Source organism: Cajanus cajan, chromosome 8 (assembly GCF_000230855.2).
Source record: "Cajanus cajan strain Asha chromosome 8, NIPB_CcT2T_4, whole genome shotgun sequence".
Classification (NCBI taxonomy): Eukaryota; Viridiplantae; Streptophyta; class Magnoliopsida; order Fabales; family Fabaceae; genus Cajanus; species Cajanus cajan.
The window spans coordinates 52,811,379-52,827,297 of record NC_138524.1 but is presented as its reverse complement, the minus strand read 5'-3'; the positions used below and the strand labels follow the sequence as shown (position 1 = coordinate 52,827,297).

Here is a 15,919-nt window from a genome sequence, read left to right as displayed (position 1 = left end):
AGATCATACGTCATCATAACCAATTATTTTTATTAATTTGTCTTATAGTATGATCTGAAAAAAAATTTTCTAAAAAAAATTTAAGTTTGTTATCATTAAAACTTATATCCTAAGGGGTTAGAGATCACCTTTTGATCTAACAGATACATTTTACCATCCCTAGTAGCTATACATGCAAATACCCATACTTTAAAATTATATATATAATAATTTGGTTTAATTAATTTTTAGTATAAATATATATGTCATAATTATTTACTTTAGTATAAATATATAAAATTATTTTAATATAAATATATGTTTTAAAAAATATATTTTTAATTTAATTTATTTCTTATTTTTTATTTAAAACTTTATATTTTAACAAAACTTCTTAAAAATTATCATATATTTTCCTATTAATTTAGCTGTTTACAGCAGAATAAAAGACTTCGATCACCAAACAAACTAGACAAGAGACTTAATCTAGACACTTAGTCATTTGATGCCACCCACTTAAGTAAGAGAAACAGACGCGTCCTTTCTTATGATACATGTCAATATTCAACATTTATTGGTTCTTGACCTTGATTTTGTCAAAAAATGTCATCTGCGTGTTACAACTTACAACAGTGCTTTCTAGAAGGAACTAAAAAAGAGTAAATTTCATGTCTTTTATTATTTTTTTTTTCATAAAATAGAATTTGATTTCTTATTTAAATTTTTTGACGAAATTCTTTCCTATATAGTATTTGATACAAATGGTTACAAGAAGAAGTGAAGTCGTAATTTTAAATATCATAATTATATAATTTTAATTTTTACTTCAATTTATCGTTAAAAATCAACACTAACATAATATAATAACAGTTAAAAATCAACACTAACATAATATAATAATGTGTCATGTGAAAATAAAATTAAAAAATTACATGATATTATAATGATGTGTTATTTAAAAATAAGATTACAAATTATTTAAAATTTAAAAAATAGGAATTCAATCTCACTCCTTTTACATCCAGCAATTACAATTTTTTTTTACTGCAATAGTAACACATTTAACAACTAAACTAGTTGTTGTTATGGAAATCTTTTAAAAATTTGTATCAGTTTCTTATGGAAATCTTTTATTTGAATTTTCTAAGTAAGCAAAAACTGTTTTATAATTGGTATCATCACGGTTTTTGTGAATAATGGTTCTAGATGCCTTTATTCCTCAATGGTCTATTGTTTATATACATGAAACTGTTCCTAAAATATCTTTTAGATTCTAACAAAAAGATAAATAATCAATCTTTTCTTGATTTACATAACAACTTCAGAATTATATTTTAATAATAACAAACTTTGTTAACAAGAAGTTGTTACGGTATTACCCCCCTCAAGTGGGAGCATGGAGATTTATAATGCCCAACTTGCCTAAGAAGGATTCAAACTGCGGTTTTCCCAAAGCTTTTGTGAAGATATCTGCTAGTTGATCGGTAGTAGAGACATAGGTTGGAAGAATATTGTGGCGAAATACTTCATCGCGAACAAAATGACAATCTATTTCTATGTGCTTGGTACGTTCATGAAACACCGGATTTTTAGCAATGTGCAAGGCCACTTGACTATCACAATGAATGATCATAGGTTTGGTATGAGTGCTGCCGAGGTTGGAAAGAATCCCTTTTAACCATTTGAGTTCGCATGTAGTAGTTGCCATGGACCGATACTCAGCTTGAACTGACGATCGAGAAACAGTGTGTTGTTTCTTTGTTTTCCAAGAGATAGGGGATTGACCAAGCTGGACCAACCAACTGGTAACGGAGCGGCGTGTAAGAGGGCAGCTAGCCCAGTCAGAGTCGCACCAGCCATGAAGTTGTAGATCACAGTTGCAAGAAAGCAATATGCCTTGACCGGGATTGCCTTTGAGAAATTGAACCACTCGGAGAGCAGCTTCCCAATGCTCAATTCATGGCTCTTGCATGAAATGAGATAGCGTGTGAACACTAAACAAAAGCTTCGGGCATGTAAAACACAGATAAATCAGTCGCCCAACTAACCTGCGATAACATTCTAGATTGGCAAGAAGAGCTCCGATAGTAAGAGACAAACGATGATTTTGCTCTAATGGGGTGCCTGGAGGTTTAGCTCCAAGGAGGCCAGCTTTAGAAATAATATCGAGCGTGTACTTACATTGACAAAGAAAAATGCCTGTAGGATTGTGAGCAACCTCAATACCTAGAAAATACTTCAATTTGCCAAGATTTTTCATGTGGAAGAATTCATTGAGGTAGGCTTTAAATCGTTTGATGGCTGAGGAGACATTGCAAGCAATAATTAGATCATCGACATAAATAAGAACAACAAGTTGAACCCCTTCTTGATGCAAAGTGAACAGAGAATGATCAAGACATGATTGCTGAAATCCATAAGATATAAGTGCATGAGACAATTTAGTGAACCAGCAACGCAGAGCTTGCTTTAAGTTGATGGAACTACTTGGAGAAGATTGATGTTCTTCCAAGCTTCCATGCAAAGGACTGAAGAAATCTTGAGGTTGAACTCCTTGAGGTGGCGGAATCACCTTGGAGGATTCTCCAATGGTGGAGAAGCAATGGAATAGGTTCGGTTACTTCCTAGCTTGTGAAGGAAACTTGAGGAACCAAGGCCAAAGGTTGAAAACCTTTGGTGAGAACCTTAGAGAGAAAATTCTCTTCGATTTTAGGAGAGACTTTTGGGAGAGAAATCTGAAGTTTTTATTTCTCAAATGTTCAAAAGTAATTACAAGAGAGGGATTTACAAATATATAGGGAGAGGTAGCTTCTAAGAGAAGCTAACCTTAACCATGGTTCACTAGGAACCATGGTAAGGTGTAGTTAACCATCCATGGTTTATAAAACTTGTAGGAGAAGCTAAACTTGACCATGGTTCACTTAAGAACCATGGTAAGGTCAGCCTAACCTACCAAGGTTTAGAAACTTGGAGGAGAAGCTTCAAAACTTGAAGGAGAACTTAGTGAATTTCGGCCAAGAACAAGGAAGGAGGCTAGGCGGCCAAGGCTCCAAAATGCTCCATGATTTAATTAAAAAATATTTGATTTGGTTTAGTTAGGTTCATCATATGATGATGAGACCTAGCTAAATCAAATCTATGAAAAATTAGGAGCAAAGTGAGTCTAATATGCAAAATTTTGCCTAGGCCCAATTCTGGCTCAATTACTAGTCACACCCTCAAGCATTGCTAAATGCCACCCCTTTTTCCCTACTGGAAAAATACAAAATGAATGTATCAACTAGGGAGGTTAAATGGAGTTAAACTCTCCAAGTAACCTACCTTAAAATCAATATACAAACACTAATAAAAGCAAGTAAAGTGCCTCACAAATACAAAGGCAAAAATAAGCCTATACAAAGAAACTACTATATGTACAAACATATGAAAAAGGTCTTTAAGATCATCCCATTCCTCTTGGTTCTTTTAAGATATAACTTCTTGGATTCCTTAGCCTTGGCCATAGTCTATCATCCCCTCCCTCTTGAAAAGGATTTGACCTCAAATCTCAAGGTCCTCATGATTATTGGCCATACCTACAAATATATAATAAAATTCATTATAGGTGATATTTTCAACAAATAAATGTGAAAGGTATATCCTAGAAGGAATCCTTTCATGAAACCTAAAGAAGTCTGTGATACTAAACCTTCTAATATAATGAATAGGATCCTCTCCTAAACATAGACTAGGTATATTACTAAATCCTAAAAATGTGCTAAAACTAAAACAATAGCACACTAAAGAAAATCCTAAAAACTAAAACATCTTGCCTAAAGTACCCTATGTGGTAACCTAGGCATTTCCTAGAAAATAAGGAAAATACTACTAAGAAATTTCCTAAACAATTTTGGATTATATTATTTGTTGGATAGTTATGAAAAGAATTTGTCACAAGGAACCTTGAAGGTTCATATGTTATATCCAACAAATAATATATTCCATAAATTGGGTGCATTATTGACACAACTAAGGTAGGAAAAGTCCTACACAAAGGAAAGCTATCTACCTTGGGCACCACCAAGGAAGTAGCATGAGAAGTGGAACTAAGTGAAGTCCACTTTTCCTTCACCAAATCTTGAAGTTGAGACTCTTTTTCTTTAAAAATAATGGATTTATTAATCTCTTCCTCAAGACTAGTGGCAGAATGAGGGCAAGAGTTAAGATCTTTATGAATAAAGAGAATTTTTTTTCACAGGATTTTTAGTACTAAAACAATTCTCTTTAGTCACAAATCCTTTAGAGGATATTTCTTCCTCTTTACTCTTCCCTGCACAAAGTTCTTTCTTTTTTTTTTTTTTTTTTTTCTATTTCTTCTTTTCTTTTGATTTTTATTTGTCTTCTTCTTTTGTGTTTTCTCATGTCTTCTTTCAATTTTTCTTCTTCTTGTTTAAGAATTCTCAACTTCTCATCTAGGATAGCAAGTTTTGCCTCTCTTTCAATTTTCTCCTTCTCTTTTTGAAAGGCCTCTTGCTTCTTCCATAGTTTAAGTGATTTTACCTCTTTTGTTAAGTAAGAAATTCTTTTAGGAGAGCTATCACTTCCACTATAGTTGGATTGTTGAGACATTTTAAACAACAAGATTTTTCTCTTCACACAAAAATAAATTTTAAGAAAATAATATTTTTGAAGTGCTTAGACTTGACACTTAGAGGTCTAAGAGTACAAATTGAACTATGGAGGGAGGTGAGCTACTAAAGAGCCACTTAATAACCAAGCCTCTTCAAGTAAAAATCTCTAAACCCCCTTGTACGATTGCCTTGTACAAAACAATTTTCACAAAGATATTTTTCAAAGAAAAATAACAAGCAAGTGCCTAAAGTGTACAATTAATCAATACTTGAAAACATAAATGGCGAGAAAACATAGTTTGCTTGAAAACTTAAATTGCTGAAAACATAAATTGCTTAAAACAGAAATTGCTTAAAACATAAATTGCATGAAATCTTAAAGACAAGAAAACATAAACTAGGAGTTGAAAGCAATTAAACCTATGTGAGAGCTTAAAAGGCACCAAAGACCTTCAAGGACCCTCTCACAAGTACTACACGATTTTACTATTAGAACACTTAAGGAGAGATGGAGATACACCAAAGGCACTCTAAGACACTCCTTAATAAAGGCCTTGTACAAAAAATGAGAATTGAAAATTTACAAGAAAAAATGAAATGCAAATTTTCACCAAATGAAATGCAAATTCACACTTAAATGAAATGTAAATTCACACCAAATGAAATGTAAATTCACAATCAAATGAAATTTAGTGGCTGCACTTAATTTCAAAGAAAACAAATTAGCCACTAATTAGAAAGAAATTTTAGAGACGGATTTTGTAAGGAAAATAGGTTTAGTAACAAAAATTTCCGTCACTAAAATTGGTCTCTAAAGTTCATAAAATTTTCCAAGAAATTGTTGCTCCTTCTCTTCCAATTTTAGCCACCAAGCATGCAGCCCTCACAAGTGTATCACTCTTCTTTTAGAAGCAACCTTGACTTTGGTTACTTCTAGGTGTTTTCCAAGAGACCTTCCACCAAGAGAGAACAAGCTCCCTAAGCAACCACCAAAGCCTTCAAGTTGACTTCCTTTGACTTGGCCTCCTACACCTTTTAAGAAGCACTCAACCACCTTCAATTGCTGGAATATTAGTGCTAAAACTGAAAAGGCACAATTTATAATGGCTACACCAATTGGTAGAATAAAATGAGACAAACTAGAAGGAGTTCCACAAAAAAGACAAGCAAAAAATTAAGGCAAATTTAGAAAGCTAGCACACAAAGGATAACCTATCAAAGGCACTAGAATGGATTAAAAAAAAAAGCTAAGATTAGAAACAAAATTAAGACACAAAATATGTTGCTGGCTGAAAATTAATAGGCAAAGATTTCACCAAAACCGAAAGCTAATTCACACAAAATTTTCACTCCTTTTGGCTTTTTCTTTTGCTATTTTCTTTCTTTTCTTTTTGCAAAATATTTTTCACTTTTTTTTTTCTTTGATTAATCAGGAGTTTAAATGCCTTTTGAACAATTATAGGTCTTGGCCTTAGGCTAGAAAAACTGCAGCAAAAATATTTTCACGAAACAAGAGATGTTCACAAGCATGTTTTCACTAGTGCATCACAATTTTATAGTATTTTTAGGTCAAATTTTTAGGCACTATTTTCTTTTATTTTTCTCATGCATTTGGAACACATACACCTCTGTTTTGCCTCTGTTTCTAATGTATAAAATTTGTTAAAAGTTTCAGCCACACAATAAGACTCAAGGAAACCTAATAGGAATTAGTGTTTAGTAATTTTTTGACAAAACTTTTAACAAGACATAATAGAAACCTAACTCTAGGAAATTTGATAGAACTAATAGCAAATTATGAACACGAATATGTAAAACAAAAGCACATATAGGTAAGGATCAAATTCAATAAGAAAATACACAAAAAATTTCGGACACAAACAACACACAAAAAATTAGGTCAACAAGCTACTAGTCTAGGAATTTTCAACATGAAAAGGACTACACATGACTTCTATGACAAAACAATTGATTCAAAAATAAAACTAATGCAATGTGAATGAAGTCCAATCACGGACACATGTTATAGAATGGAGAGACTCAAACAAAAGAAAAACGCACAAGTATAGGAACCTAAAGCACAAAACAATTGATTCACGGATTAATAGGAACAAGCAAAAACATGAATCAATTTATTCTTATGTGACATATAGGATCTATCAAAAATTTTTATAAAATTTAGATCCATGCAACAAACACATATTTAGACATAGGAGAAGGAAGAAACAACACGGATTCAACAAAAAAAAATTAGAACACCAAACCTCAAGAGCACTAGGCTCTAGATACCAAAATTGATGGAACTACTTGGAGAAGATTGATGTTCTTCCAAGCTTCCATGCAAAGGACCGAAGAACTCTTGAGGTTGAACTCCTTGAGGTGGAGGAATCACCTTGGAGGATTCTCCAATGGTGGAGAAGCAATGGAATAGGTTCGGTTACTTCCTAGCTTGTGAAGGAAGCTTGAGGAACCAAGGCCAAAGGTTGAAAACCTTTGGTGAGAACCTTAGAGAGAAAATTCTCTTCGGTTTTAGGAGAGACTTTTGGGAGAGAAATCTAAATTTTTTATTTCTCAAATGTTCAAAAGTGATTACAAGAGAGGGATTTACAAATATATAGGGAGAGGTAGCTTCTAGGAGAAGCTAACCTTAACCATGGTTCACTAGGAACCATGGTAAGGTGTAGCTAACCATCCATGGTTTATAAAACTTGTAGGAGAAGCTAACCTTGATCATGGTTCACTTAAGAACCATGGTAAGGTCAGCCTAACCTACCAAGGTTTAGAAACTTGGAGGAGAAGCTTAAAAACTTGAAGGAGAACTTAGTGAATTTCGGCTAGAGCAAGGAAGGAGGCTAGGCGGCCAAGGCTCCAAAATGCTCCATGATTTAATTCAAAAATATTTGATTTGGTTTAGTTAGGTTCATCATATAATGATGAGACCTAGCTAAATCAAATCTATGAAAAATTAGGAGCAAAATGAGTCTAATATGCAAAATTTTGCCTAGGCCCAATTCTGGCCTAATTACTAGTCACACCCTCAAGCATTGCTAAATGCCACCCCTTTTTCCCTACTGGAAAAATACAAAATGAATGTATCAACTAGGGAGGTTAAATGGAGTTAAACTCTCCAAGTAACCTACCTTAAAATCAATATACAAACACTAATAAAAGCAAGTAAAATGCCTCAAATACAAAGGCAAAAATAAGCCTATACAAAGAAACTACTATATGTACAAACATATGAAAAAGGTCTTTAAGATCATCCTATTCCTCTTGGTTCTTTTAAGATATCACCTCTTGGATTCCTTAGCCTTGGCCATAGTCTATCATAAGTCGTATAACGATTTTTGAAGTTTGCACACCATGTTTGGTGTTGAAACAAAAAACCAGGAGGCATGTGAATGAACACTTCGTCATGGAGATCACCTTGTAGAAACGCATTGTGTACATCCATTTGATGAAGTTCCCAGGATTTGGCAGCTGCCATAACAAGAATAATTCGCACCATTACCATCTTTACAAAGGGAGCAAACATTTCAGTGTAGTTGATGTCTTTCTCTTGATGATTTTCGAGCACATCTAAACGGGCTTTAAATCACTCGAGTGCCATTAGAATTATACTTAATGCGATACACCCACTTGCATCCGAGAGCTTTCTTCCTTGAAGGCAATGGTTGCATGCTCCATGTATTGTTACGTTCTAGTGCATCTATCTTAACTTGCATGGCTTGTCTCCATATTGCATCTTTCACTGCCTCATGAAAGTATAGGGGCTCTTTTTCAGTAGTGATTGCTGCAAGGAAGTGTTTGTGTGGCGAAGAAAATTTGGCACAATTTACATAGTGAGCAATAGGATAAGGAGTACCTGAAGGATGTGATGGAGCTGATATGCTAGGGGAAAGACTCAACTTCTGCGCAGTGTGTGTTACATACCCTTGAAGTCTTGTTGATGGCTGTTTTACACGATGCCCACGTCCAAGTAACAAATTTTCATCATTATTGGGCATTGTGGTGTGCTCTATTAGGGTTTGCGGTTGAGTTTCTAAAATGATGTTTTCGAGAATACCTCTAGCGATGTTCGGAGTCTCCATTACGGAACCTGTGGATGCTACAGTGCTTGTGTGTGTACCCCCCTATCGAGAGCAAGGTCTGTTGATGATTCCATGTCATCAAGAACAATGTCTACCATATTATCAGCAGGCAAGGAATGAAAGGATTCTTTTTCATTTTTAGAACACTGATATGGAAATTGGTTTTCAAAGAATTGCACATCTCGTGAAATAAAGAATTCATGAGTTTCGAGATCATAAACTCTCCAACCTTTTTGCCCATAAGGGTATCCTATAAAGGCACATTTACGACTTCGACTTGCAAATTTGTCACCATTGGTGTGTTGGTTGCGAGCAAAACATAAAGAACCAAACACGCGTAGGTGATTGTAGGAGGGTTGTTGTTCATGTAACACTTCATATGGTGTTTTTCCTTTTAGAACTATGCTTGGAGTGTATTGATCAAATATCCTACTGTCAATACACACTCTCCCCAAAAATCAATAGCCAAATTAACTTGAAATTGCAAAGCTCAAGCAATATTGAGAATATGTCAATGTTTGCGTTCGACCCTCCCATTTTGTTGAGTTGTGTTCGTACATGAAGTTTGAAAAATTATCCCATGATCTAGAAAATAATTTCTCATGCAAATGAATTCTGTTCCATTATCATTTCTCACAGTTTTAACCTTTTTGTTATATTGCCTTTCTACCATAGAAAAGAATTTTTTTTAGCATTTTCATGACTTCTTTCTTATCAATTAGCAAATAGATCCACACCGCATGTGAGCAATCGTCAACAATTGTAGGGAAATACGAAGCAGCACAAGATGAACGAGTTCTATATGGACCCCATAAATCACAGTGTATCAAATCAAATATATTAGAAGCTTGATTATTACTCAAAGGAAACGTTTCTCTAGTTTGCTTTTCTCTTTGGCATGTATCACAAACTTTATTTTTGATAGTACTAATTCTACTTCCATTGTCATTGAAAATTAATTGAGTAGTTTTCCAAGATGGATGTCCCAACCTTTTGTGCCACACTTCTAGCTCATTCATTCCTTCAATGTTGCATACCTTCTTCATGAGGGCCTCTCGAAAGAAATAGAGTCCATCCCTTCGTTCACCCGCTCCAATCAGGATCTTCGAGGTTCGGTCCTATATAGCACACAGATTACCAACAAACTGGACATTACAATTTAATTCATCTGAAAATTGCGATATAGAAATCAAGTTGCATTTCAATTGAGGTACATAAAGTACTTGTTCAAAGTTTAAATTATCAGTAAGTTTTACTGTTCCTTCCTTATTAGAAATAATAGTGTGTCCATTTGGAAGCCTAACAGGACATCCAGACACGTCCCTCACATTGCACAGGTGTTGCAAATTTCCTGTCATGTGATTTGATGCTCCACTATCAAGTATCCATGCATTATTTTTAAACATACCAGTCATGCTTTCATTTGGAGTGACTTTAGATGAATTAAGCATTTCTACCAGAGTTTTCCATTGCTCCTTGCTCAGTCCTCCATATTCTGCATCACCACCAAGATTAGAATCAGATTTTTGTACTGCATTAGCGCGTACAAGTCCCTTTGGTGCACGAGAGGTAGATGATCCTGTTCCTCCACTTCGGTTTTGATTTTGTCCTCGTGCAACTATTTTTCCATTGTTTCTTGGACGGTCTCCCCACCATTCTGGGTATCCTATGAGCAGAAAACAATCGGCTTCATCGTGTCCTGCCTTATTGCAATGTGTGCAAACAATTTTACTTTTGTTTTCACGCCCCTTGACCTTCGTGCTTGCTTGAACTACTAAGGTCATGACTTTCGGATGCTCTTCTCTTTCTTGGGTGATATTCCGCACTCGTTCTTCTTGTACAAGAATTGAGTACATTTTGTTTAGGGATGGTATAAGGTCTTCAGCGAGTAGGTTGGAACGAATTGTTCCATACATTGCGTCGTCTAGCCCCATTAAGAAGGTGTGGCATCTTTCTTCTTCCTTGCGTTTTTCAAGATTTACCGCAAGGCCACATGTGCACCCTTTACAGGTGCAGGTCAAAGCTGGTTCATAGACAGCTAAATCATCCCACAATGCCTTTAACTTCCCGTAATAGGCTACCATGGACAACCCTCCTTGTTTGCATTGTGCCAGTTCTGATTTCAGTTAATAAATTTGTGGGCCATTCACAACTGAGAATCTTTCTTTTATGTCACCCCACATCTCCTTGGTAGTTTCCAAGTATGACATGGTTGTTCGCAAAGTTGGCTCAATTGTATTCAAAATCCATGACGCCAACATTGCTTGAACAATCCACCAATCTTCCAAGTCTGAAGATCCTTCTTCAGGTTCTACTATGGTTCCGTCAATGAAACACCATTTTCTTCTTTCTCCCAAAGACCTATTCATAGCTCTAGCCCATTCATCATAGTTGTCGCCTTTTAGCTGTACTTGGGCGATCACATTTCCAGGATTGTCGCTGGAATTCAAGTCATAAGGCGAAGACTTTTTCTTCTGAGCACCTTTATCCATCGTGTCTGCCATTTACGGCTCTAATACCATGTGAATAATGGTTCCAGATGCCTTTATTCCTCAATGGTCTATTGTTTATATACACAAAACTATTCCTAAAATATCTCTTAGATTCTAACAAAAAGATAAATAATCAATCTTTTCCTAACTTACATAACAACTTCAGAATTATATTTTATATAATAACAAACTTTGTTAACAATCTGTTAACAAGAAGTTGTTACGGTATTAGTTTTACATTGCATTATGGTATTCATCACTTTTATTTTTCAGTTTTTCAAAATCTGCTTTTCCTTTTTCCCATTTGACTTGTTGTGAGGAAATTTCACTTCTGCAAGTACGTTTTAATTGTCAACAATTTTTAATTGCAGCTATATCTATCACTAGTAGACTTTAAAAACGCGTTTGATCACTATGATCCTTAAATTATAGAATTTTAAAATAATATGTTAATAAGCAAATCTTATAAAGGCAACACATATCGAAGATAAGACAAACTCAAATTAAAAGTTACATGATAGAATCATAAAGGTGCAAATAATCATGATGATTTTTTGTTTAGAATTTTAAATATAATATTCATGACAATCATTTGAAAGCAAAATCAGCAAAACCATAAAAAGGAAAATTAAGCAAATATCCAAACCAAATCATTAAACTATATTAATTAAATATTAGTAATCAGTGGGATCACATAACTACAACTCATACATAGCTCAGAAGCATATCAATAGCAGAATGACATACTATATTTTCAAAATCTTCTACAATATCACATGGCCCAAACATCTTAGTTAGAGCTATATATATGCTATTAAATTGGTATTAATTTTATTAGAAAGATAAGATAATTATCTTCAACTTCTATGTTGACCTCAAGAGTTAAATATGTCATCTACTATTTTAAATAAATACAAAACTACAACATTTCATCATAAATCTAACAGTCTGACCTTTACTTACTAATTTGATCATAACTTGAGTTCTAAACCTCACTTTTAGGTGATTCCAATGAAATTTAAAAGATATCATCCAAAGCTACAACGTTGATGAGATTACAAAACCTAATTTTTCTATTTAAGTCTATTTAAAAAGTTTACAACGTACGCATGTTACATTTTGCATACAGATATGAGGTTAGTCTTTTAACTCACATAACTTGGTTATTGATGGAAGACCATCCTTGGAGACACACATGGGATCCATTACTAGGTCCATGGCTAGGAGATTAGAAAAGGGTGGGGAAGCTAACACTCCTAGAGATATGCTCCTCATGGTTATAGAGTATTGATTACTCTCATAAGCCTTGTTAACATAGGTTTATTTTATTATTCCTATTTTACCCTTGTTAATTTACTATTTTTCCCTTGTATTTTGGGTACCTTAGACATAGGATTTATTTGTATTTCCCATTTTATCCTTGTATTTTGAGGTATTTAGAAGTTAGGATTTATTTTGCTTTGTATTTTCTATTTTGCCCTTGTATTGTGGGGTATTTAGAATTTAGGGCTTTGAATCCTAGAGTATTGTAAGTGGTGCATGAGCATGAGAGGGTCTTTTGGGCTAAGTGGAGCATTGACCCAAGTGGGAGGGCAACTAGGTTGCATATTCCTATCATGCACCTAGTTGTAGCTTAACCCAAAAAGATGCCATCTTGACCTAGACATGTGCAGCACATGTAGGGTAGCATTTGGGTCTCATTTAGGGTGCATTTCCTTCTCATTTTGAGGTGGAAATGATCACCCAATGATGACCTAGCTGTCACACATTTCTAGGGTTATGACCTCACGTATGACTTATAAATACCTTAGGATGCACGACTTGTAAATACTTTGGAAAATAATATAAAGTGAGCCTTTTAGGCCTTTATATTTCCTTAGTCTCTCTTGGGCATTTTCGGCCAAGACCCTACCTATCTCCACCTTGAGTGAAAACCCTAGAAGTGGCCTTCATCTACCTTGGAGTGAGCCAAACCCTAGAGTGCCTCTCAAGCGTTCCATCAAAGACCTTCCTTCCTTTATCATTTTCAGTTATCACCATCATCCAAGGCTAGGCCTTTGAAGAACTATGATCCGTGGAGTCTAGGGGTCCTCCCTTTGATCATCCTTCATCCATCAATGCAAGGAGGAACTCCATTATGTGGTATCTAGAGCCAAGGTTCTTCAAGGATAATTTTTAGTCTAGTCTTTCTTTCAAAATTTTGGTCATGTCATGGTGTCTTCTTGCTTGTCTTAAAGTTGTGCTAAATAGATCATATTCATGTTATATTCTCATGATCTATATGTCTTGTCTTGTGTATTGATTCATGCAATAATTTCTTGTGAATCATCTTGGTGTTTTATGTTTCTTTAAATAAGTTCTGTCCATTTTCTTTTTAGGTTTGAGTTGCTAAAAAAAATTGGCTGCATTGAAAATTCTCTTGAACATGTGTTTTTTTACTTTGTAATCAATCCGATTTTGTCTTAAAGTTATGTATTTCCAAATTGTCTTGAAAAGGATACCAAGTAATCTAGCTTAAACACGTTTTGATCATAAATATGTAATGCATGCTATGTGTTTGATGAAATGGCCATGTGAGTCTAGAGTGCTTTCACTACAAAAAATGTTACATATAGTGACACACAAAAATAGTCACTATAAATATAATATATGTTGGTATATATTTATTTGACATATAGCTATACACAATTTTAGTATTGATTTTGAATGAGATTTAACAACATATTTTTTGTGTCACTATAACTTATATCCACTCTTTTTAACAATATACCAACATATATTGCATTTATTATGTAGGTAAAAGTAATTTTTAGTGACATATATTGTGTTACCATAGGGTGTGTGTCACTATATGACAATTTTCTTGTAGTGTTTAAAGAGTCAATCATGTATGCTAATTAGTCCTAACATGTTCTAAATCACTTAAATGTTCATGTGTGATTAATTTCTTGGCACATCATTGTTAAAAATTTTTTTCGGCCATTTGAGTACTTCCATGTGCACTTGATATGCTTATATATTGTTTGATAATTTGAGTATGAGATTGGTTTCTATGTGCATATTTGTCTGCTGGACCATTTCCACATTAAAACTCTAAGAAACACTCAAATTATTGTCTCATTAAGCCATCACTAATTGCTAAAAGGAGACTCCAAAATTTTGCTAATCAAAATCAACAAACACAAGTGTAAAAACAAAGAAACCAAGTCAAAGAACATTAATTTAAAAACAATAAAGAAATTTGTTGGACCATTGTTACAAAAAAAGAGGAATCTGAGTCAAAGAACAAGGAGAAATTAATTTACAAACAAAAAAGGAACCTTTGTTAGACTTGTGAACTTTTTGGACAAGTTTCCTAGCTTAGAATTTGGATTTTTTCTATATCACTTGGACCATAAATTAGTGGCTGAATGGGACTTTAAAATTTATTCAAGTTCAGTTCAACATTTTATCAAACACTTCTTACTCAATTCTAGTGCCTTTCTAGGAATTATTCTTTTGAGTGCTAGCCCTTTTAAAGTACCCTTAATTTTAATTTTTGTGTCTTCCTTATAATCTTTAAGTTTTTTCAAATCAATCTCCATTTGAGTTTAGCCTTTTTAATTGTGCCTTTTTAGTTTTTGTTCTTTGGACTCTTGTACTCTTGGTTTGGTTTCTTCTTGGTTTAGGCGAGGAAAGCTTCTAAAACCACACACATTCTTGGTGGATTGAGTGGAGAGGCTGTTCGAATTTGTTACGAAGGTGCTTTGGAGGGATTCACCAAAATTTAAGAGAGCAAACACCAAAGGAGAGGACTAACTTGGGCCTTCGTGAAGGAAGCAAGTTGGAGGATTGAAGACGTAATTTTCTTTTTTTCTTTCTTGTGCAATGTTTCGACCACTTGTATTTTTGGCCTTTGTTTCCTTTTCCTTTTGGTGTGTAATTGGCATTTTGTTAAGTAGTTTTAGACCAATTCATGTAGTGCTTGGGAGAGTGGATTTAATACCATCAAGGTCACTTCAAGCTCCCACCCTAGGAAAATTCGACTAGCATATGCTTTAATTGCTTTCTTTACATTCCTATTACTTTGATAGTATATTTGCTTAGGTTCTTTACTTTGCTTATGTTCATCTAGAAGGCTTCAAGTTTCCTACTAGGGGTTCGTGCACACACACACACACTTAATCTTTGTGCAAAATTGTTTGTAAGAAAGGTATAAGAAGGCTTAATGATTTTTACTTGAAAAGGCTTGGTTATTAAGTGATTCTTTGTACACTTAGGCTTCTAATACTAATCTTTCACCTCTAAACCATTTGTGAAACCCTAAACCCTAAATCCTAAACTATTAAAGGCCCCCTAGACAACCTAGACATAGGGAGTCTTCCAATAAGGAACCTAACATCACTTTTCCCTCATTTCATGTCAAAGACAATGTGGAAACCTATTTAGATTGGAAAATGAAAGTTGACCACTTTTCTCTTTCCATGGAGTGAGTGAAGAAAATAAGGTTTCCTTAGCAACCCTTAGCTTCCAAGGGTATGCTATGTATTGATGAACCTCCTTAGAAAAATAATGGAGAATAAATCATGAGCCCCCAATCCAATATTGGAACGAACTCCATAGTGCCTTGAGAATGAGGCATATTCCCCTATACTATGACCGAAAGCTTATGGATAAGCTACAAAGGTTGAAACAAGGGTCATCTAGTGTGGAGGAATATAGGAAACAAATGGAGTTACTAATGATGAGGGCTGGGATAAGGAAAGAA

General features: G+C 34.4%; 1 protein-coding gene across 1 annotated transcript; it reads right to left on the bottom strand.

The window, feature by feature from the left end:
• Positions 1 to 9,333: 9,333 nt before the first annotated feature.
• LOC145950538 (uncharacterized) lies at positions 9,334 to 10,764 on the bottom strand. Its single transcript, XM_083061632.1, has 2 exons — positions 9,904 to 10,764; positions 9,334 to 9,798 (listed from the first exon to the last, which is right to left on the bottom strand). Exons 1-2 carry the CDS (start codon positions 10,762 to 10,764, stop codon positions 9,334 to 9,336), a joined length of 1,326 nt encoding a protein of 441 aa, XP_082917758.1.
• Positions 10,765 to 15,919: the final 5,155 nt, after the last annotated feature.